This window comes from Phyllobates terribilis, unplaced genomic scaffold (genome assembly GCF_046119375.1).
Source record: "Phyllobates terribilis strain yellow unplaced genomic scaffold, ASM4611937v1 Scaffold_9__5_contigs__length_417890890, whole genome shotgun sequence".
NCBI lineage: Eukaryota > Metazoa > Chordata > Amphibia > Anura > Dendrobatidae > Phyllobates > Phyllobates terribilis.
The window spans coordinates 151,881,755-151,905,552 of NW_027362769.1; the positions used below are offsets into that span (position 1 = coordinate 151,881,755).

The following is a 23,798-nucleotide window of genomic DNA, read 5'->3' on the forward strand; positions in this document are numbered from 1 at the left end:
CCTGAGTTGACAGAATGAGCCCCAGAGTTCAATGATTGGTTGCAGAGCCAACATGACGTCAGGGCTAAAGTCAATAACGGACGCTGGGGACTCAACACTGGACCCGGAGAGGGTGAGTAAAGCACAGTTTGTTTTTTAAAAACACACTGCAGCCGGGAAACGTGTTTTCTGAAACTGGAAAACCCCTTTAAGAAGCTGGAAAAGAGGTGGCGATGGTGTTATCATATCAGCTGAGGGGCTTGTGTATTCCCCCCCCCCCCCCCCGTGTCTGTCATATTTGTGGCCGGGCGTTATCAGAGATTAGTAATTTCACTATTTAATAGTACAGAATTATAGTATATTATATGAAATGAAAAATCTCAGAAAAAATCAAAAATAAAACAATTAAAAATCTAAAAAATATATTTTATCTAGAAATGTAAAAAAATAAACATATTTGTCCTCGCGGAACTGTCCGATCTGACAAAACATCAGAGTATCTCTCCCATGCGATGAATGACGAGAAAAAAAATCAAAAGGAATAAAAAAAAGTTTGGAAGGTCATACGGCCCCCGATATAGGAAGACCACGACTCGGACCACAAAAAATATGCAACATAAACCTGTAGACTGGAAAAAATAAAGTGGAAGCGAAGCAGAACCCACTGGGCGCTGTCTCTGACCCTCATGTATAGGATAATTTTAGACTTTAAAAAAAACACACAAAGTTGAAAAAAAAAAAAAAAATCTCATTAACGTGTTATAAAAACTGCATTTATTTAGGATTTCGCGTATTTTGACAGCCCTTGCCCACTGCTGTTTTCCTTAGAGACCGCCTCCATGTTTAGTACTGGCAAGCCTTGTTATCTCTAGCAGCGTGAACCCTGTCGCCTCGTAAGACGTCAGCACCTCTTTTCTGAGCTTCTATTGGCTCGTAGAATTGTCAGTCTCACTCGCATCCAATCAAATCTTAATATCCCAAGAGCTTCCGCGTTTTCAGCCAATCATACGGGAGTTTACGTTCCACAGAGGGGCGGATCTCTCCTAGCCAATCAGACGACAGGTGGGGCGCACGTAGACAGTGGAAGAGCAGAGGACAAGGCTGGTGGGCGCACTGATACCCAGAGTGTGAGTACAGGTAGGCTGGAGCCCCGGGGGCCACACTGTGCTGGACACGGCGGGCACCGCTGCTTCTAGTGCGGCTCGCTGCTGTACAGCCCGCAGTCCTGAGTGATGCAATCTTCTGTTACAGGGTGTCATTATATGGTGTTACATGGTGTCATTATGCTGCCACTTTAATAGTTAATGGGGTATTGTCTTCCATTAAATTAATAAAAAAAATTACAGTCAACATAAATAATATTGTAAACCCCCTTTAAAATGATGCGATGGATTTTCTGGTCGGCCGCCATTTTTTTGTTATTTATTTAATCACATCATGTGACTTTCAGCAGCCAATCCTCTCCAATGGATTAAATTGGGACCTGACGGTGAGCGTTAAACCGCCGGCGTGAGGGGTGAAAGGTGAAACGGCGGACGTCTAGGAAACGTCCAGGACCTGGGGTCATGTGACGCGCTGTCCGGCCGGAAAATCCACGGCGCGTCCCAATGGGGGGCTGCAAAATGTCACGTACGCGACACTGCTGATAAAATCCGCACCTTAGCTTCACCTGCTTGAAAACTGCCGCTATAAAAATGAGAAGAAAAAAAAACGCTGACAGCAAAACTGCTGCAAAAACAACGTAAACAGCAAAATCAGCAGCAGCGGTTTCCAGAAGCTTCTAAAATAACGCGGGTCTATAAGACGCCGTGCACACAATATCCCAAAAGCACATGAAAAACGGCAAAATCCCTGCAGGAAACTCAACCAAGAAATCCCCAAAGAAGAAGCTTTTCTTGGAGCGGTGTGTGGTTTAGAAAACTTGTTGTTTTTGACCTCCAAAAAAAACCCCTCAGGTGCGCACTGCGGCCTTATTTCTTGAAGCTTTTTGTTATTATTTCTTTAACAAGTTTTGAAATGTCTTAAGGGTATAATGCAAAGATATCCGAGGCGCCATAGAGATATAGAGATCGAATATTTATTCCAGAATATGTAAAACATCGCAGCAGCCTACGTCTGAGTGTCCGCCTCCTGTGGCGGTACACTAACGAAAAAAGTGCACGGCAGAGCTCACGTTCACCTGTGCGGTCTATGGCCCTCGTCACAGCATACGTCCTGACCCCATTTTGCAGGGAATTTTAGGACGTATGCCCCGATGGGTACACAGAATTCAATGTGAAAGCACCCTAAGGGCCAACAGGCAAGGCTGGGATTTGTCACATCGCCTCTTCTGGCTTTTTGACCCTGATTCTCCCAAAATGCTCCAGTGGATGTATATATAATATATAAAGTGTTTTTCTCATCCTTTTTATGTTTTTTTTTTCTATTTCAGGTAAAAGAAAATAAGAAAACCCCCATTAGAATGGCTACTGTGAGTAAATAATCCTTTATGCATTGTGTCCTCACTATCCGCTGCCGACCACCTCTGGAGGGTGTTCTCCAACCTGCAGCTCTTCAGTGGTTGTGAGACTACAACTCCCAGCTTCAGGCTTGTGGATGGCTGAGCATGCTGGGAGTTATAGTTACACAACAGCTCAAAGATCACAAACGACTTCCCACTAAATGCACAGAACCTAAGGACCTACTGATCGGGAGGTAGGTAAGCGGAGGCTCGCAGGACTGTGGTCTGGTGGCCTCTGACTACTGACATGGCTTCTGGACCAGGGACCTGTGAATCTTGTTGCTCGGTTCTGTGTAATAAGCCTCAGTGATGTTGTGTCCCTATTGATAAAAGGTTCTTCAGCAGCAAATAGAGGACTTGGTAGAGGACTTGGTAGAGGACTTGGTAGAGGACTTGGTAGAGGACTTGGTAGAGGACTTGGTAGAGGACTTGGTAGAGGACTTGATAGAGGACTTGATAGAGGTCTTTGAAAGAAACTGACATATACCCGTCTGGTGGAGGCCAATCAGACACTCTTCTCATCGGAGGGGTGAATGGTGCCCTATGCTTACCTTTGCCGTGTACGTCAGAACCTTTGGCAGTGTACAAACCAAGCGTAGATCTGTAACTTGGTGTGAACAAGGTCTTATTGGTGTCAGGGTGAAGCAGCCTCTGACTGGAGACACAGCGCACTGAAGAGCATCACCGGCATCCATTAAAGGCATAGACCACCACCTTTCTCATGTCATAAACTCTTTCTGACCCTATAGAGATGTTTATCACGTGCCAGGAGCTTTCCCAGAGCATACGCTAACCATACCCACAAAAATAAGATGTGAACGCACCCTTAGAATTACATTATCAGGATCAGCACCACCATTGACACGGCCGAGGTGAGGTGGCTGCACCCGACCATCACTGAACAAGACACAGAAGTGGAAACATCAAGAAATATCTGAAGACTAATTGCTCGCAGGTTTTATGGACTGATGAAATGAGCACAGCTCTTAATGGAGTGGATTGATGGACCTTTGGCTGGAGCAGTACCGGGCACAGACCTCCACTTTGTCTCAGACCCCAACGAGGTGCAGGTGGGCACTGCTGTGGATTGGGATTATTCAAGATGGGCTCTTTTGAGCTTTATCTGATGAACATGGACTCAAAATCACCTCCCAGTCCTCCTGCTGGTGTTTAGAAGACACTTTCTTCCAGCAGTGGAGCAGGAAAAAGTCTGCGTCTGTCCAAAAAAACAGGATTGGGCTCCATCGCAGCATCGGAGTCTCCACTGCTCTGGGCCAGGAAAGGCCTTACAGATGGAGAATAATGACCAGGTCTCGCCTCACCAGACCTAAACCCTGGTGAGAACTTGTGACCCTTCTTACACCGGAGATTTACAGTGAAGGAGAACAGCCGCCTCTCTGATCAGTGTCTGGGGCTGTGGTTGGAGCTGCCCTAAAAGATGAAGCAACTGACAGACTCTATGTATGGAGCTTATGGCTTTTACTGAGCAGAAGAGCGGCCATATTACTATATTGGTCACTGAGATTTTTGTGGAAATGTATTTCGTACATGTTGAATTGTTGGTTCTTATTCTCACTGTAACAGATGAAAATAAACAGCTGAGATGGAAAATTTTCCTTTTTTCATTTAGTTACCCAATAATTCTGCACATAGAGATAATCTAATAAGAAAGTCAAAACTGCACTTTTACCTTCTTATATTTTCAGATTTATTATCCTTTTGAATGGACGGACAGGACAAATTACCTAATAATTGTGCACACAGCGCATCTCTGCTCAGAAAATCGGATTTCATCAGTAAAGATGCAATTATCTTTTAAGATTTGCAAGGGATTGAAATAGACATAAATCCTAAGTGCCTGGGACCACCAGCCCTGTGCATGGAGGGTTCCTGTTCACCAGATAGAGTAAGGCTATGTGCCCACGATGCAGAAATGCTCAGGATTTTTTCCTGAGCGTTTCTGCATCTCCCTGGCAGAAAAAAAACGCATGCGGATTATACATGCGGATTTTACATGCGTTTTCCTGCCAGGGACAAGCGGATGTGAAGCGTTCTTCACATGCATTTCCGCATGCGGGTTGACAAGCGATTTTAGCATCACTTGGAAAGTGCTTGTCAACTTGGTCACACTATATAAATCCATGCAAACGGCATGGATTTATATAGTGTGACCGTAAAAGAATGGTAAAAAATAAATATATACTTACCCTCTGATGGCCCCCAGTGTCTTGTTTCCCTCCGTCCTGGCTGCCGGCAGCGGTACACTGAAGGACCTGCCGACGTCAGCGTCGCTTGACCCGTCACATGACTATGACTTCAGCGCAGGTCCTTCAGTCCATCGCTAGCTGCCGGCATGAAAGGACGAGCACACCGGGGGCCGCCAGAAGGTAAATATAATCTTTATTTTTTATTTTATTCTTTTTTTCACAGTTTCTATGGTACCCGGGTCCGGAGGAGAGTTTCCTCTCCTCTAGACCTGGGTACCATCCGCATATTGGAACGCATGGATTACGCATGTGCTTATCTAGTGATGCGTAATCCATGCGTTCTAATGCAAGTCAATGGCGGTGAAAACGCAGCACTTCCGCAAAATAATTGGTAGTGCTGCATTTTCCGCAGCATGTGCACAGCACTTGCGGATTATCATTGGGGAACATGACAGGCCCTCTACCATGCGTTTTTTAAGCGTTTCTGCAGCGTTTTTGCTGCTGCAGAAATGTTTAAAAAACGCATCGTGGGCTCACAGCCTAATAGCCAGACGTGTGTCCCCTCCATTGGAACAAATCATTGTTTGATTGCTCCAAGTGCAAGAAAATACAGTAATAATACAGCGATTTGTGTTTTCCAGGCCTTCTGTAGCAGAGCCAGACTGGTCACCTACCTCCCAGGGTTCTGCTCCCTTATAAGACGGGTGAGGGGGACCCGAGCGTTTTCTGCTGCTGGATCTTCGGGCTCTGATGAACCTTACATTGCTGCTACACCACCGGACCTATGTAAGGCTCCAGGGCCGCTGCCTACCACATCTATGTGTCAGGACGTATAAGCTTGACTTGCCTCTTGTCTTCTACTCTGCTTACCTCCATAGGAGCATTCTGAATTCTCCAAATCGCTATTTATCTCCTTTAAAGGGGTTGCCCAGGTTTGTCACAAAAGTCTGCAGTCATTCTGTGTAACCACAGACTTGTGAATCTTCACAGAATGCTCCGCTGCCGGCTCCAGGAGCGGGCGGTATTGTGATCCTCATAGCATTCAATGCTTGCTGTGTCCAGCAAAACCAGCGGTCATGTGACGTGCCTACTTCCAGTCACATTCCGACTAGGCGTGCACAAGTCTAGTCGGAACTAGGCATAACGCTTACTTGCGGTCACATGACCACTGGTCTAGTTGGAGACAGCAAGCATTGCTTGCTGCGAGGATTTCCATGTAGAGTGACTGCAGACTTTCTTGCCAAACTTGAACACCCCGTGTATGGACACAGCCAATTTTCTTTTAATGTGACCCCCTTTTTTATTTATTTTTTTATCCCTTCCATTCTTCCAAAAGTCATAATTTTTTTTTTTTTTTCTCCCCTCATCTACGGCTTGTTTTTTTTTGTTTTCCAATCTGACTTTTTTTAACCACTTCCCGACCGCCCACTGTACATAAACGTCGGCGCTGCCTGGGCTCTGTGCAGCACCGACGTTTATGAACAGTCGGCGGTCCTGCAGCCCTCAGGACCCCCAGGATCCTGCAAGTGCTGCGGTTGCGGTTCAGAGCGACAGCTCTGACAGGGGACATCATCGGGACCTGATTGGATCAGGTCCCAATGATGTTAACGCTTTGCTATCTTCTATATGCCGCGATCTATAGTGATCGCCGCATATAGAAGATAGTGAGAGGAGAGGGGGTCGTCCACTTACCTCTCAGATGGCCCCCTGATGCCTTCCAGGACCTGCTGTTGTTATGGCAGCTGGAGGTCACATGACCGCCTCCAGATCTGCCATATATGGTGTCCTGCTGAGCTCAGCCTGCAGCTGAAGTCCAGCAGGAGACAGACAGTGTGAAACTGTCAGCAAAGTTCTCATGCAATGCAATACATGTCTATTACATTGCATGAGAACAGTGATTAGAAAAATAAAAATTAATGTCCCATACAGGGACTAAGTGAAAATGTAAAAAAAAAGTCTAAAAAATGTTTTCAAACTGTTAAAAAAAATCACAAAATAAATAAAATATTAAACCAATAAATACGTATATTTATGCAAAAACAAAAAGAGTACACATATTTGGTATCGCCGCGTCCGAAACAACCCGATCTATAAAGCTGTCACACTAATTAACTCCTTCTGTGCACACTGTAATAAAAGTAAATAAAAAACGGAGCAAAAAACTATGCTTTTTCATCATATCGCCAAACAAAAAGTGGAAAAAATGCGATCAAAAAGCAAAATGGAAATAAAAATGGTACCGCTGAAAACGTCATCTTGTTCCGCAAAAAAAAAAGCCGCCATACAGCTCCATCAGCCGAAAAATAAAAAAGTTATAGCTCTCAGAATAAAGTGATGCAAAAAAAATATTTTTTCTCTAAAATAGTTTTATTGTGTAAAAGCGCCAAAACATAAAAAAATATACAGTAAGTGTAGTATCGCTGTAAACGTACTGACCCGAAGAATAACGCTGCCTGATCACTTTTACCACACGCCGAACGGCATAAAAAAAAAACCTCAAAAAACAATTCCTGAATTGTTGGTTTTTGTTAATTTTACCTCCCAAAAAACGGAATAGAAAGCGATCAAAAAATGTCACGTACCCAAAAAATGGTACCAATAAAAATGTCAACTCGTCCCACAAAAAACAAACCGTCACATGACTCTGTGGGCTGAAATATGGAAAAATTATAGCTCTCAAAATATGGTGATGCAAAAACTAGATTTTGCAAAAAAAAGCGTCTTTTAGTGTGTGACAGCTGTCAATCATAAAAACCCGATATAAATCTGGTATCTCTGTAATCGCACCGACCTGAATAATAAAGTAATCTAATCAGTTATATCACACGAGGAACGGCGTAAAAAAATAAATAAAACCAATTCTTCACCTGCTACTGATTTGTTTATTATGTCTCCCAAAGATCGCAGTAAGGCTCTGCTCACATTTATCCTGCGCTCTGCGCTGAGCACTTACACCAGAGTTTCCGTGTAAATCTCTGAAATATGTGATTCAGACGGAACCCATGATGGAAGATTCCCTGTAATGAGGCAGATATAGGCCACTGTGGATGCCGTCTGGCCTGTGATCCCACGGTGTCATTTGTTTTAGGCGTGCATAAAAGTGCGGTTGGCCACAGTTTTGTGCACTTCTGAAAAAAAGGACACCGCTAAACAGAGGCCAGACGGAGTCCAGAGTAACTCTGCAGCCTCATTACAGTGAATGGATCCCGCAGGGGTTTCATCTGAATTACATCACTTGGTCACTTGGAAATTTAGATGGAAACCCCGATGTAAGTGCTCAGCCTAGAGCGCCGGATAAATGTTACGTAAAATGTTCCCAATAAAAGCTTCAACTTAGTCCTCAAAAAAAGCTAGTCCCCACTCAGGTCCGTCATCTGTTAAAAATATAAGGGACTTCCAAGTTACTGGTAGCAGAAAGGCTCTGGAAAAGCGAAATGGCCCTTGCCCCCCAAAAGAAATTCAGAAAATTTTGTGCCCCAAAATCCAAATGCCTATTCTACAATAATTTGTTCTCCAATTGTCAAATAGCAACATGGCGTCCGCTAATTATTCAAACAAATTTTACATTCAAAAACTCTAATGGCGCTCCTTTCCTTCCGAACCCTGCCGTGCGCCCAAACAGTGTTTTTTCCCTCACATATGGGGTATCAGCACGCTAATGAGAAATTGCACTACAAATTGTGTAGTCCATTTTTTCTTGTTACCTCTGTGAAAATAAAAAAATTGGGTCTAAAGTAACATTTTTGTGAAAAAAAGTTAAATGTTCATTGTTTTCTTCCACATTCCAAAAATTCCCGTGAAACACCTGAAGGGTTAATAAACTTCTTGAATGTGGTTTTGAGCATCTTGAGGGATGCAGTTTTTAGAATGGTGTCACTTTTGGGTATTTTCTGTCATAAAGACCCCTCAAAGTGACTTCAAATATGATGTGGTCCCTTAAAAAATTTTTTTGTAAATTTTGTTGGAAAAATGAGAAATCGCTGGTCAACTTTTAACCCTTATAGCTCCCTAATAAAAAAAATGTTGGTTCCAAAATTGTGCTGATGTAAAGCAGATATGTGGGAAATGTTATTTATTAACTATTTTGTGTGACATATCTCTCTGATTTAAGGGCATGGAAATTCAAAGTTTGAAAATTGCAAAATTTTTGCCGATTTTCCGATTTTTTCACAAATAAACGCAAGTGATATCGAAGAAATTTTACCACAATCATGAAGTACAATATGTCACGAAAAAACAGTCTCAGAATCAGGGGGAACCGTTGAAGCGTTCCAGAGTAATTACTTCATAAAGTGACAGTGGTCAGAATTGAAAAAATTGGCCCGGTCACGAAGGCAAAAACAGGCTCTGGTGCGAAGTGGTTAATAATACCATTTTGGGCTGCGTGCGGACATGATGACCAAAGAAAAAGTCAAGTTTTAAAAATTTGATTTTTGTTTTCTTTATGTAGTTTACCTTGTAGGTTAAATATCTTTTTATGTTTTTATAGATCCAACTTTTATCAATGTGGCAATACCAAATATGTTTACTTTTCAATTTTTAAAATCCTTGAAAGTGATCCGAATTTTTTTTTTGTTTTTTTATATATATTTTTAAAAGTTTATTTTTTTTGTTTTTTTTTACATTTCACGCTGTATTTTTTTATCCTCCATAGGAATCATTTAATCACTTGCACTATTTATTGTAATATGTACTGAAAAGTCTCCCCCAGGAGTACAAAGATGGCATCAGGGTGGGTAGGGATATGGGGGGTAAGGGGCACCGAAACGGATGAACTATTGGAATCTTGCTGTTGTCAGAGTTTGGCAGCAGCATTTAAGTGGTTAAAAAGCAGCAATTGGAGCTGACTCCGGTCTCTGCTGCTAGACACAGAAGCCGACTGTGTAACACAGCCGACAACTGCACATAATATTACGGCATGGAGCGGGATGAGGTTATAATCTGTTGAGAACTTTCTGTGCATTATAGGATCGGATCTTATAATGCACAGAGATTTGGTTCAGCGCATTTCAGGAGATGTAGTCTTACGCGATGATAGGAAATCGGAGGCGTTTCATTTGCTGCCGGAGAACACCCGACTGTCGCCCGTTTCCCGTCTGACTTTCTTTTATGATATAATACGGTTATATTATTTGATTGAGACCCTGAGGTTGTCGCTTGTCTCCCCAGTGCCCCGGACGGTTTGGCCTGATGAAGTAATGGGACCTTTTGGTCCCCAGGACCAGCGCTTTCAGCTTCCCGGAAACGTTGGCTTTGATGCTCATGTGAATGGAGTGAATAATCTGAGGAAAGTTGACGTCCCAAAAAACTTACCGGATCTCCTGTGTGAACCGGCCGCCAGCGAGAGGCACGAGTTCGTCATGGCGCAGTTTGTCAATGAATTTCAGGTAAATCGCGCAGTTGCACCCTGTAATCGCTGATGTCCAAAAAGTCGTTGTTCGTGGTGAAACATCAGACGAACGTTTAATATTTGACAAGTCTCCCGGTTCAGGTGACATTTAGTCTATTGTGAATGCTCAGCTTTTTACGTTCAATTTAGTGGGGGTCCAAAACCTAGAATAATAGGGCAGAGGTACTAGAGGAAGCTCAGCAGACTTTTTTGGATGTCTTTGCTCACTTTAGGAGATGAACACGGTGGCGCTCTCCAGTCTGGGTCTTCTAACTTTTTTTTACTGGAGATCTGTGGGGTTCCAGGAAGACTTGATCCTCACCAGTTTCTTAAAAGACTTCTCAGAAGTTTCTGTTGGGTCCATAAGCTGCCGAGTTCTTCTGCCTCGTGAGTGGGGGGTCCAGGAAGCCTTGAGATATTCACCAGTTTCTTAGAAGACTTGTCAGAAGTTTCTATTGGGTCCGTACACTGCCGAGTTCTTCTGCCTCCGGAGCAGCACTCACCATACAGCTCTTTTGAACAGTTGGTTGGAGTCTCTGAACCCAGACACCCACCGATCTGCAGGACGTCTCAGCTCCTAGCACATATTAAAAAAAAAAAAATTAAAGTGGAACTTTTACCTAAAGGATATCTACACATTACACCAAGATATCATTCATACTTTGACGTTGCTTTTTGCTAAACAAGTCCAGCGTTCAGCAACAAGATTTGCAAGAGCCTGGTCCAGCGGACACATCAGTAGTCAGTCCGTGGCCGCCGGACCGGAGCCCTGCGAACATTCTCCTACCTGCCGGCATCCCTGGCAGCTCTTCTGTAGGTTGGCGATGCCGGCAGGTAGTAGGAGGTTTGTAGGGCTTTGATATGGTGGCCATGGACTATAGAGTTGTGTTAATGTTTTTGGTCAACTCCACTCTTGACAAATACTTTGACCATAAGCATAGACCCCCATATACGTCAAGGAAGCCAAATTAGTGTTCTTTTGACCTCTAAAGCAGCATGTGGTGGCACTATCCCTTACAGTTACCACTAAAATGATCAGTATAGTTGTTTTTTTCTTTTTGCTGTGACCGATTGTCATCTCATGGGTCTCGGTGGCTAGAATGAAGTGTCACAGGTACAGGAGATATTATCGATAGATATTGTATGATTGGTCGGGAAAGGTTGAACTTGACGGACCTGTGTTTTGTTTTTCTTTTTTTAAACCTACAGTACAGACCAAAAGTTTGGACACACCTTCTCATTTAAAGATTTTTCTGTATTTTCATGACTTTGAAAATTGTACATTCACACTGAAGGCATCAAAACTATGAATTAACACATGTGGAATTATATACTTAACAAAAAAGTGTGAAACAACTGAAAATATGTCTTATATTCTAGGTTCTTCAAAGTAGCCACATTTTGCTTTGATGACTGCTTTGCACACTCTTGGCATTCTCTTGATGAGCTTCAAGAGGTAGTCACCGGAAATGGTTTTCATTTCACAGGTGTGCCCTGGCAGGTTTAATAAGTGGGATTTCTTGCCGTATAAATGGGGTTGGGACCATCAGTTGTGTTGTGCAGAAGTCTTGTGGATACACAGCTGATAGTCCTACTGAATAGACTGTTAGAATTTGTATTATGGCAAGAAAAAAGCAGCTAAGTAAAGAAAAACGAGTGCCCATCATTACTTTAAGAAATGAGGTCAGTCAGTCCGAAAAATTGGGCAAACTTTGAAAGTGTCCCCAAGTGCAGTTGCGAAAACCATCAAGCGCTACAAAGAAACTGGTTCACATGAGGACCGCCCCAGGAAAGGAAGGCCAAGAGTCACCTCTGCTTCTGAGGATAAGTTTATCCGAGTCACCAGCCTCAGAAATTGCAGGTTAACAGCAGCTCAGATTAGAGACCAGGTCAATGCCACACAGAGTTCTAGCAGCAGACACATCTCTACAACAACTGTTAAGAGGAGACTTTGTGCAGCAGGCCTTCATGGTAAAATAGCTGCTAGGAAACCACTGCTAAGGACAGGCAACAAGCAGAAGAGACTTGTTTGGGCTAAAGAACACAAGGAATGGACATTAGACCAGTGGAAATCTGTGCTTTGGTCTGATGAGTCCAAATTTGAGATCTTTGGTTCCAACCACCGTGTCTTTGTGCGACGCAGAAAAGGTGAACGGATGGACTCTACATGCCTGGTTCCCACCGTGAAGCATGGAGGAGGAGGTGTGATGGTGTGGGGGGTGCTTTGCTGGTGACACTGTTGGGGATTTATTGAAAATTGAAGGCATACTGAACCAGCATGGCTACCACAGCATCTTGCAGCGGCATGCTATTCCATCCGGTTTGCGTTTAGTTGGACCATCATTTATTTTTCAACAGGACAATGACCCCAAACACACCTCCAGGCTGTGTAAGGGCTATTTGACCAAGAAGGAGAGTGATGGGGTGCTACGCCAGATGACCTGGCCTCCACAGTCACCAGACCTAAACCCAATCGAGATGGTTTGGGGTGAGCTGGACCGCAGAGTGAAGGCAAAAGGGCCAACAAGTGCTAAGCATCTCTGGGAACTCCTTCAAGATTGTTGGAAGACCATTTCCGGTGACTACCTCTTGAAGCTCATCAAGAGAATGCCAAGAGTGTGCAAAGCAGTCATCAAAGCAAAAGGTGGCTACTTTGAAGAAGCTAGAATATAAGACATATTTTCAGTTGTTTCACACTTTTTTGTTAAGTATATAATTCCACATGTGGTAATTCATAGTTTTGATGCCTTCAGTGTGAATGTACAGTTTTCATAGTCAAGAAAATACCGAAAAATCTTTAAATGAGAAGGTGTGTCCAAACTTTTGGTCTGTACTGTATGTAACGATCATCCCAAGAAATACGTCAAAATGTTTAAAATTTTCAAATAAAAACGTGTTTTTATTTTAGGGGAGCGAAGCTTCTCTGCAGCAGCAGGAGGTGAACCGCATCGGGACATACTTTGAAAATGCAAAAGTAGAGTGCGCCATGCAGTGCTGTCCGGAGCTGCTGAAAAGAGGTACTAACATTAGAGAAAAGTGATCGTACTGAAGCGGTGGAATCCCCTGTGACCTGTCTGATTGGTAAAGATAATGAGAGTAAAGGGTTAATTTACACGGGACAACCGCGCTTCTGATCTGTAATAGATCCTCCAGTGAGCATATGCCGCCATTGTCCTTAACAGCACAGGTCTTGTTTACACAGGACGATGTGCTGCCGAGAACGATGATTTTTTTTTTTCTTGTTCAAACCAAAAGATCATTTCACCCAACGAACGAGCGTCTTCCTTATTGGTCTGGTGATCGGCAGCCTTTGTGCAGTGAACATTGACCTTCACAGGTAGCAACATGAAGAAGATAACGCGCCGTTTACATAGATGATAAGTCTCTGGTTTGCATGATCTATTTCTGACTGCAGAATGAGCTAACTTGAGAATCAATCAGAGAGCTCAGTTTGACCAGAGAGTTTATAATTCTCACCTCCCTTTTTCTGAGCTCTTCTCTGCCGATTTATGACCACATAAGTTGAGCTAAACTTTCATGCTGTGCTCATAAATCAGCTGAGAGGAGCTTAAAGGAAGATAAAAATGATAAACTGAAGGAACTCGCAGACGGATTCTTCATCAACTCATTCTGCATCCAGCAATAGGAGGCCACAGAAGCCAAATGGTGCAAACATTTTTAATGAATCCCAATTGCAAAAATGATTTTTAGCCCAAAAAATACATAGTAAAAAAAAAAATAGTTCCTGAATTGGTTTGGCATTTGTTTCCTTCAGCAGTGGTTCCCTCTAGTGGTGGATTGGAGACCTACAGGCTTTTTTTTATTATTTCTTTTTTTATACATATTATATTTTTATCATTCCTGATAGATTATAAATCTATGTAATATATAGAATAAATACATACCAGCATGGTGATTATATATTATAATGTAGTGTAATCTACTGAAATGCAACACCTGGTGATCTGGCTTAAAGTGTTCATCCAGTTACGCAGAAAAATGAATATATAGTGCATGATAATCGTTTCTCTCAATCACTTCCATTAATTAATTAAGAGCAAAATCGCTAATAGAAGTGGTTCAGAATACTTTTCCGCTCCCATCTTTTCTGTATACTTTAATGGCCCCTTGTATAAACCTTGAGTTTAGCACAAGTGCTGGTGGCTCGCTTGTGTGATCCTTTGCCGCTTTTATATATTTTTTTCAATTGTTATGTATCTCAGATTTTGCATCGATGTTCCCCGAGGTCTCCAGCAGCAACTTAATGGTATTAACCGTCACACAGAGAACGGTGAACGACATGACCATGTGGAGCGCGGAGGTGGAGAACGAAAGAGAAACCATGATGGAGAAGGTCAGTGTCTCTCGTACATGATGGCATTTTAAGAATAAAAATGACATTCAACCTGTGAAGCCCAGAGGGCAAAGATGGCAGCCTTGGGGGGAGGGGGGTCAGCTGCCATGATAAGCTTTTGGTTCCCTCACAATGGCATCGTATGGGAGCCGTGTGTGCGAGATTGTGCAGCGGCAATCATGTCATTTAAATGCCGCTGTGATTGACAGCAGCATTTAAGTGGTTAAACAGCAGTGATCGGAGCAAACTCTGGTCGCATCTGTTACAGGCAGCTGTGGATTGCACAGTAATTACTATGCCACAAAAAGAAAAAAAGCATCAAAGAGGTAATTTAACGAAAAAATAAACCTAAAAGAATTATCCGGAGACGCTCACTGCAAAGACCATGTCCTCACCGCCGCTCACCTTCCAATCCAGAAGTGAGCAACACCTGATGACCTCTTGAAGTGTATGCTCACTTGTAGGGGGGGTTTGTGCATTTTGGAGTGTGTATGCTTTTTACTGTGTATTTTGGAGCTGATTTCCCCATTTCCATTGCAAAAGGTGAAATCTTCACTGAATCCTCACAGTTGACGTGCTGCTGATTTATAACTTTGCGCAAAGAAAATATCCACAGTGTGTAGATGAGATTTGTTGAAACGTCATCTGCTTAGCTGGTACTGGGATACACTATGGATTTTCTGCATGTAAATTCTCATATAAAATTAAAATATGCAACTTGGCATAAGGCTATGTTCACACGGTGTATTTGCAGCAGGGTTTTTTTTTTTTTTATTTAGGTTTTGTTTTTTTTGCAGAAACAAAGCTGCATTTTACATTACAAGCAAAAGCTGTGAGATTTCAGAAATCACTTTTTTTCGGGGTAATCAGAAGAGGTGCCGAGGATGCTGCAGCTAGGGGGTTAGCAGTGCACTAATCTAGCGACCACAGGCTATCGATATGGCTACAATGCCTGTGTCCTATAAATCTTTTTACTTAAAGAAGCCCTCCTCCTCCTCATCCCATCAAAGCTTTTATCCTGCAATCATATTGTGTACTTACAATTGCTCATTTTGCCTTTCTACCCGGTTAATTCTTTTCTTTTCTCTCCTCTATGTAGAAACAGGACGTCTCTTTTCCCTGCATAAATCATTCCCCTTTTCAACTCCTGACCCAGCTGCTCTGCTCCCTCCTCCTCCGGCCAGGGACTTTTGCAGTGACTCATGACTCATGCAGGGAAAATTTACCTCTTCAACCTTTCTACATAGAGGTTAGAAGGATTCACTTAAGTCAGTTTTTAATCACGTGATGTCATAGACCGAATGGAAAAGAGAAGAATTATCTGGGTACAAGAGCAAAGTGAGCAATTGTATGTACACAGTGCTGTATAATATGGTGACTGCAATATACACTGCTCAAAAAAATAAAGGGAACACTTAAACAACACAATGTAACTCCAAGTCGATAACACTTCTGTGAAATCTACCTGTCCAGTTATGAAGCAACACTGATTGTGAATCAATTTCTCCCGCTGTTGTGCAAATGGAACAGACAACTGGTAGAAATGATCGGCAATTAGCAAGATACCCCCTATAAAGGCGATTCTGCAGGTGGGGGCCACAGACCATTTCTCTGTTCTCATCCTTTTTGGCTGTTGTTTTGGTCACTTTTTCATTTTGCCATTGCTCTCACCCCTAGAGGTACAGTAGCATGAGGCGGTGTCTACAGTACAACCCACAGAAGTTGCTCAGGTAGTGCAGCTCATCCAGCATGGCACATCAGTGCAAGCTGTGGCAAGAAGGGTAGCTGTGTCTGTCAGCACAGTGTCCAGAGCATGGAGCAGATGCCAGGAGATATGGAGGGGGCCGTAGGAGGACAACAACCCAGCAGCAGGACCGCTACCTCCGCCTTTGTGCAAGGAGGAACAGGAGGAGCACTGCCAGAGCCCTACAAAATGACCTCCAGCAGGCCACAAATGTGCATGTGTCTGCACAAACGGTTAGAAACCGACTCCATGAGGGTGGTATGAGGGCCCGACATCCACAGATGGGGGTTGTGCTCACAGCCCAACACCGTGCAGGACGCTTGGCGTTTGCCACAGAACACCAGGGTTGGCAAAGTCACCACTGGCGCCCTGTGCTCTTCACAGATGGAAGCAGGTTCACACTGAGCACATGTGACAGACGTGACAGAGTCTGGAGACGCCGTGGAGAGCAATCTGCTGCCTGCAACATCCTTCAGCATGACCGGTTTGGCAGTGGGTCAGTAATGGTGTGGGGTGGCATTTCTTTGGAGGGCCGCACAGCCCTCCATGTGCTAGTCAGAGGTAGCCTGACTGCCATTAGGTACCGAGATGAGATCCTCAGACCCCTTGTGAGACCATATGCTGGTGCAGTTGGCCCTGGGTTCCTCCTAATGGAGGACAATGCCAGACCTCGCGTGGCTGGAGTGTGTTAGCAGTTCCTGCAAGATGAAGGCATTGAAGCTATGGACTGGCCCGCCCGTTCCCCAGACCTGAATCCGATTGAGCACATCTGGGACATCATGTCTCGCTCCATCCACCAACGTCACTTTGCACCATAGACTGTCCAGGAGTTGGCGGATGCTTTAGTCCAGGTCTGGGAGGAGATCCCACAGGAGACCATCCACAACCTCATCAGGAGCATGCCCAGGCGTTGTAGGGAGGTCATACAGGCACGTGGAGGCCACACACAATACTGAGCCTCATTTTGACTTGTTTTAAGGACATTACATCAAAGTTGGATCAGCCTGTAGTGTGTTTTTCCACTTTAATTTTGGGGGTGACTCCAAATCCAGGCCTCCATTGGTTAATAAATGTGATTTCCATTGATGATTTTTGTGTGATTTTGTTGTCAGCACATTCAACTTTGTACAGAACAAAGTATTCTATGAGAATATTTCATTCATTCAGATCTAGGAGGTGTTATTTGAGTGTTCCCTTTATTTTTTTGAGCAGTGTATTAAGAGGATAAAAACTTTGATGGGTGGAGAAGGAGAAGGAGGAGGAGGAGGAGGAGGAGTGCTTCTTTACCTCTAAAGGCCCAAAATAGGGTGGTCTTTAAAGGGTTACAGCCTGAAAATCACTTCAACAAACCAAGACAAGTGGTTTAGCTGTGGGTTTGGTTTTTATTTTTCCCTCTCCCCTTCTCTTTCCATTGATTTAATTACGACGTCTCTTCGGCTTGAGCAAAAGTCTAGGAATTGACATTTCCTGTATGACGGCGCACGGCCGTCTGATATCCGGCACTTGAGAGACCTTTCTGTGAGTCTCCGGCCGGCGTGCGTCTCCGGCATCGCCCCGTCATGAACTGCTGATGACTTTCTTGCTTTTTTCCACTAAGCGTCAGTGTCAGATCAGTCCACATCGCATTCTGCTTTGTGACGACTCCCGGTGTTTTGTGTTCTCTGTGACGCCCCCCTCAGGGCGTCTGTGGCTCTTTTTTGCTCCGGACTTTTTATCCTCTGAAATATTCTATCAAGAAACAATTTGCAACATCGGCATGAAGTGAAATCCCCGGATCAAGCCCCTTTTGTTTCGCTGGCGACTCGTCTCTGGGGCTCGTTCTGGTCTGCTGCTCTCTGCTGCTGTAATCTGCTCTAATTCTGCATTAATTGTCATATTTCTCAGCTCATCACCTCCCTGTCGGCTCCAATCTAGCAGCAGCCATTGTGTCTTGCTGGTTGGACGTAACCTCTGCAGCGAGGTTTCCCAGAGCGGAGGCTTCAGCACATAATGAGGCCACGTTACAGCAGCGCCGCACTCGCGTCACATGAGTTAATGTGTTTATTAAGTGACTGTCGACATAGATCTACAGTGTGCAAAGTAATACATATGGGCAGGGTGCACCATTAACTCTCCATCCTTCTATATAGGACAGCGGTATTGCTATTTATATATGCTTTTTTTTAATTTGCTTCCTATGTGCTGAGCTTGTGCTTATACACAGCAGATATTCTGAACAGGCAGGGATGCACTGTAAAGCATGGTGGACAGGCGAAGCAGCAGCCAGAGCCTGTAATAACATAGGAAGATTTTAGACCTGTTACTCCACTTAGATTACGCATCGATCATTGACTGTATCCGTGGGGTTTGCTGCTCCCAAATTTGTAAGTTTAGGGAGGGGGAGTTCTTGCTGCGTGCGTCTGACAATTGGTTGAATAATTAAAGAGTTTGGACCTTCACAAACTTATATAATTTACAATACAAATGTATCGGAAATGAAACCAGTTTGCAAATGATCTTAATAAAATGTCTATCATTGTGGCTATACAGCTCTGATTCAGACTGATGTGTCTCCATGGCAACAGACTACAAACAAACCCAGTGCAGCCTGATCTGGCAGTCATACTTACTGGCAGTCTGATGCTTATTAACTCAGAAGGTTAGAAATGGGGGACTGCCAAGTGACGGCCTCTGCAGGGGAGACCACCAAGTGACTGCGTCTGCAGGGAAGAACCGCCAAGTGACTGCATCTGCAGGGGAGACCTCCAAGTGACTGCATCTGCAGGGGAGACCTCCAAGTGACTGCGTCTGCAGGGGAGACCACCAAGTGACTGCGTCTGCAGGGGAGACCACCAAGTGACTGCGTCTGCAGGGGAGACCACCAAGTGACTGCGTCTGCAGGGGAGACCACCAAGTGACTGCGTCTGCAGGGGAGACCACCAAGTGACTGCGTCTGCAGGGGAGACCACCAAGTGACTGCATCTGCAGGGGAGACCACCAAGTGACTGCGTCTGCAGGGGAGACCACCAAGTGACTGCCTCTGCAGGGGAGACCACCAAGTGACTGCCTCTGCAGGGGAGACCACCAAGTGACTGCCTCTGCAGGGGAGACCACCAAGTGACTGCCTCTGCAGGGGAGACCACCAAGTGACTGCATCTGCAGGGGAGACCACCAAGTGACTGCGTCAGCAGGGGAGAACCGCCAAGTGACTGCCTCTGCAGGAAGGGGGCCCCCCCAAGTGATTGTGCCTCTGCAGGGAAGAGGACCGCCAAATGACTGTGCCTCTGCAGGGGTGGGGGCGCCCAAGTAACTGTGCCGCTGCAGGGAAGAGGACCGCCAAGTGACTGTGCCTCTGCAGGGGTGGGGGCGCCCAAGTAACTGTGCCGCTGCAGGGAAGAGGACCGCCAAGTGACTGTGCCTCTGCAGGGAGGGGGACCGCCCGAGTGACTGTGCCTCTGCAGGGAGGGGGACCGCCCGAGTGACTGTGCCTCTGCAGGGAGGGGGACCGCCCGAGTGACTGTGCCTCTGCAGGGAGGGGGACCACCCGAGTGACTGTGCCTCTGCACAGAGTTTGCTTGTAGTTTGTTACCATGGGGACGCATAGGTCAACACAGGTTCTGTGAAAACAAAAATGGATGCAAAGTTCCTCCACATGGACGTGACATTTTCATGCCTTTTTCTTACTTCTGTTCTGTGCAGAGTGAGGTTCCTATGACCCATATAAGATACTCTGTTATTTAATTCCCAGGCATAAAGTGTTCATCACCTTATCTACAAGTCTGGGAAGGTTTCCAGCAGTGGAGGTGACTACATGTTGTACGATCAGGTGTAATCGCGTCGGTTGCTTTATTTCTCACTGGTTCCTGTTCTGGGTGATATTTGCTCTGTGCTTTATACCCAGCGTCTCCTGTGCCGCCCGGGCACTTCACCTCCTGCTGCCGATACTCCGAGAACAGACATTTTACATACAGTTGTACGATGCTTTGATGGTTGACAGGTAATTTAAGTTTTCTTTTCCCCCTTTTCTAGTTTATTAATGGTGCCAAAGAAATCTGCTTCGCCCTAAGATCAGAAGGATACTGGGCGGACTTCATTGACCCATCATCAGGACTGGCGGTAAGCAACAATACAACCAGTCCTACTCCACATTCTCACTTGTTCTTTTTGTTGCAAATGTAAAAAATGTTGTAGAAAGGGAGGAGGGACGGGGGGAGATGCAGCTGCAGACTCTCATCTCTGAGACTACATGCTGTGAGAGGGGAACGGGAGCTGGAGCGAGAAGATCAGATCTAACATCACACCGGGAGAGCCTGCCCAATTAAAGGGGCTGTTTGCAAGCAGACTTCTCACTCGTTGTAATCCACTTATATTACAGTAAGTGGCTCCTTCCACATTTTCTGGATGTCCTTGCTCTCCTGTTTTGATCCAGCCTTGATTATATCATGTCAACCAGACACTTGATGCTCTGAGCTTTCCAGGACTCCCCGCCCTGCCCTGTTGACCGGATGTCATCAATGATGTCCCGTTTCGGGGCAGACTGCATCTGTATGTCTAAGACGCGTGTACAGATCAAGATGGCAGCTTTGGGCACAGGCGCTGAGAGCAGCACTAACTAACATGGATAACCATGAAAAAAAAATTATATGCAGCCCTTTATTTTTTTTTACTCAAATGGAAAACCCGTTTAAGGGCACCAATTTATCAGGCAATTGTTTAAAGGAGGTGTCCAGTCTTCTGATAAGTCTGCAGTATGACTGCAGGCCTCTGAATCCTAACAGTGTGCGGTGCGCACGCTGTCAGGATTCACTAGTATTGCCGGTGACAGCGGGCGGTCATATGTGATGTGTATATCTCCGGTCACATTTCAACTAGACATGACTGGCTTCTCACAATACTAGTGATCGCATACTTGCGGCCATGTAACCACCCACTCTCACCGGCAACACTGGAGAATCCTGAAGGCGTGCGCACCGCACACTGTCAGGATTCCAAAGTATTTATCAGTTTAGACAACCCCTTTACGCCACAACCATTTTCTGTTTTTTCTTTTCCGTTTTTTGCTCCCTTTCTTCCAAGAGCCATCACTTTTTTTTATATTTCCATCAATATGGCCATGTGAGGGCTTGTTTTTTTGTGGGACGAGTTGTACTTTTGGATGGCACCATATAGTGTACTGAAAAAAGTTCAAGTGCGGTAAAGTTGCAAAAAAAAGTGCAATTCCTCAACTGTTTTTTGGGTTTTCTATTTACCATGTTCACCATATAGTAAAACTGACCTGGCAATATGATTCCCCAGGTCAGTATGAGTACGCAGATACCAAATATGTGTAGTTTTATTTTTTATTTTAATGGTGAAAATTTTTTTTTTAGAAATTTGCATGAAAAAAAGTGTTCGTAGCCATTTTCCGAGACCCGTAGTGACTCCTTTTTTCAGAATCTGGGACTGTGTGATGTCTAATTTTTATGCACCCTGAGCTGATGTTTTTATTGATACCCTTTTGAGGTAGATACGATGTTTTGTCTGCCTTTTATTGCAATGTTGTGGCGGCCCAAAAAAAACGTAGATCTTGTGTTTTGCTTTTTTTTCTCGTTATGCTGTTTACCTATTGGATTTATTCTATATTTTAATAGATCGGACATTTCAGAACACAGCAATACCAAATGTGTAATAAAAATTTATTTTTTACTCTTTACTGTATTTAATAGTTCCCCTTAGTGAACTTGAAGCTGCGATCGTCTGATAATAGAGCTTCAGCACTGCTATGTATAGCAGAAATCATGATCTGCTATGAACGTCGGCCACGAGCCGGCGTTCACAGGAGATTCACAATGGCAGCCATGGGTGTCTTCTGTAGCCCCCCGGCTGTCATGACAACCTATCTGCTTATGTAACCTTTATCTGCAGGTCTTTTCGGCGTTGTGTTTTTACGCTTGTTCTCGTTTCCTTCAGTACTTCGGACCTTACACAAACAACACTCTCTACGAAACCGATGAACGTTACCGACATCTTGGATTCCGAGTGGAGGACCTGGGCTGCTGTAAAGTGATCCGCCACAACGTCTGGGGAACGCACGCGGTGGTGGGGAGTATATTCACCAACGCCCCGGCTGGCAGTGACGTCTTGAGGAAGTTAGGGGAGCTCTAGTGCGGAGCTTTGCCATCCAGCCATTACCGCTATACTTGATACTTTGTCTCTGTGATTCGTGAAGAAGAGCAGAGACCGTACTTCAGATGAGGAACTGTGCAAATGTATTTATCATAAACCTATCATTTATTTATGAGGAGCAGAAGCACCGATTAAAGGATGATCGCTGTAAATTTTGTGATGGGTCCCTCTCTTTCTGCTTGTAAATTATGTGAATGTATTCAACGTCTCAATGAGATCTTTAGTAAAAAGTGTTTTACAAACTGTTTTCTTTATTAATGATTTACGCCATCAGTTTCTAGTGAGTCAACAAACTAATGTATTATCAGAAAATGGCCTGTGCTCCATATCCAAGTTTTTGGGGGGCTTTTTTATCTTTTTTTTATTTTATAAAACATGTTGAAAAAAAAAAAACTTGCTATCTTCTGTAATGTGCAACTGTCAGCAGTCTCCTTATTAATATAGACATAATTACTATTAGCGGTAACACCTCTACAGTGCTGGCCAAAAGTATTGGCACCCCTGCAATTCTGTCAGATAATACTCAGTTTCTTCCTGAAAATGATTGCAATCACACATTCTTTGGTCTTATTATCTTCATTTAATTTGCTTGCAAGGAAAAAACACAAAAGAGAATGAAGCAAAAATCAAATCATTGATCATTTCACACAAAACTCCAAAAATGGGCCAGAAAAAAAGTATTGGCACCCTCAGCCTAATACTTGGTTGCACAACCTTTAGCCAAAATAACTGCGAACAACCGCTTCCAGTAACCATCAATGAGTTTCTTACAATGCTCTGCTGGAATTGTAGACCATTATTCTTTGGCAAACTGCTCCAGGTCCCTGATATTTGAAGGGTGCCTTCTCCAAACTGCCATTTTGAGATCTCTCCACAGGTGTTCTATGGGATTCAGGTCTGGACTCATTGCTGGCCACCTTAGAAGTCTCCAGTGCTTTCTCTCAAACCATTTTATAGTGCTTTTGGAAGTGTGTTTTGGGTCATTGTCCTGATGGAAGACCCATGACCTCTGAGGGAGACCCAGCTTTCTCACACTGGGCCCTACATTATGCTGAAAAATTTGTTGGTAGTCTTCAGACTTCATAATGCCATGCACACGTTCAAGCAGTCCAGTGCCAGAGGCAGCAAAGCAACCCCAAAACATCAGGGAACCTCCGCCATGTTTGACTGTAGGGACCGTGTTCTTTTCTTTGAATGCCTCTTTTTTTTTCTTGTACACTCTGTTGATGCTTTTTTCCCAAAAAGCTCTACTTTTGTCTCATTTGACCAGAGAACATTCTTCCAAAACGTTTTAGGCTTTCTCAGGTAAGTTTTGGCAAACTCCAGCCTGGCTTTTTTATGTCTCGGGGTAAGAAGTGGGGTCTTCCTGGGTATCCTACCATACAGTCCCTTTTCATTCAGACGCCGACGGATAGTACGGGTTGACACTGTTGTACCCTCGGACTGCAGGGCAGCTTAAACTTGTTTGGATGTTAGTAGAG

General features: G+C 44.2%; 1 protein-coding gene across 2 annotated transcripts; it reads left to right on the forward strand.

Moving 5' to 3' along the window:
- The first annotated feature begins 1,005 nt into the window (after positions 1-1,005).
- Positions 1,006-22,559, forward strand: MMADHC (metabolism of cobalamin associated D). 2 transcript variants are annotated; one of them, XM_073647216.1, is made up of 8 exons: positions 1,006-1,116; positions 2,411-2,449; positions 5,328-5,472; positions 9,856-10,073; positions 12,984-13,092; positions 14,299-14,429; positions 20,182-20,268; positions 22,102-22,559. In XM_073647216.1, the coding sequence occupies exons 2-8, from the start codon at positions 2,441-2,443 to the stop codon at positions 22,294-22,296; spliced, it is 894 nt and encodes a 297-aa protein (XP_073503317.1). In that variant the 5' UTR covers positions 1,006-1,116; positions 2,411-2,440; the 3' UTR covers positions 22,297-22,559. The 2 variants fall into 2 exon arrangements, with proteins under 2 accessions (XP_073503317.1, XP_073503316.1); XM_073647215.1 differs by having other exon boundaries at positions 1,010-1,106.
- The last annotated feature ends 1,239 nt before the right edge of the window (positions 22,560-23,798 follow it).

Excerpts from the sequence above, each read along its gene's own strand:
- MMADHC (XM_073647216.1), top strand. Across the intron at positions 14,430-20,181 it reads GAGAAACCATGATGGAGAAG|TTTATTAATGGTGCCAAAGA; the intron begins GTCAGTGTCTCT and ends CCCCTTTTCTAG. Across the intron at positions 20,269-22,101 it reads ACCCATCATCAGGACTGGCG|TACTTCGGACCTTACACAAA; the intron begins GTAAGCAACAAT and ends CGTTTCCTTCAG.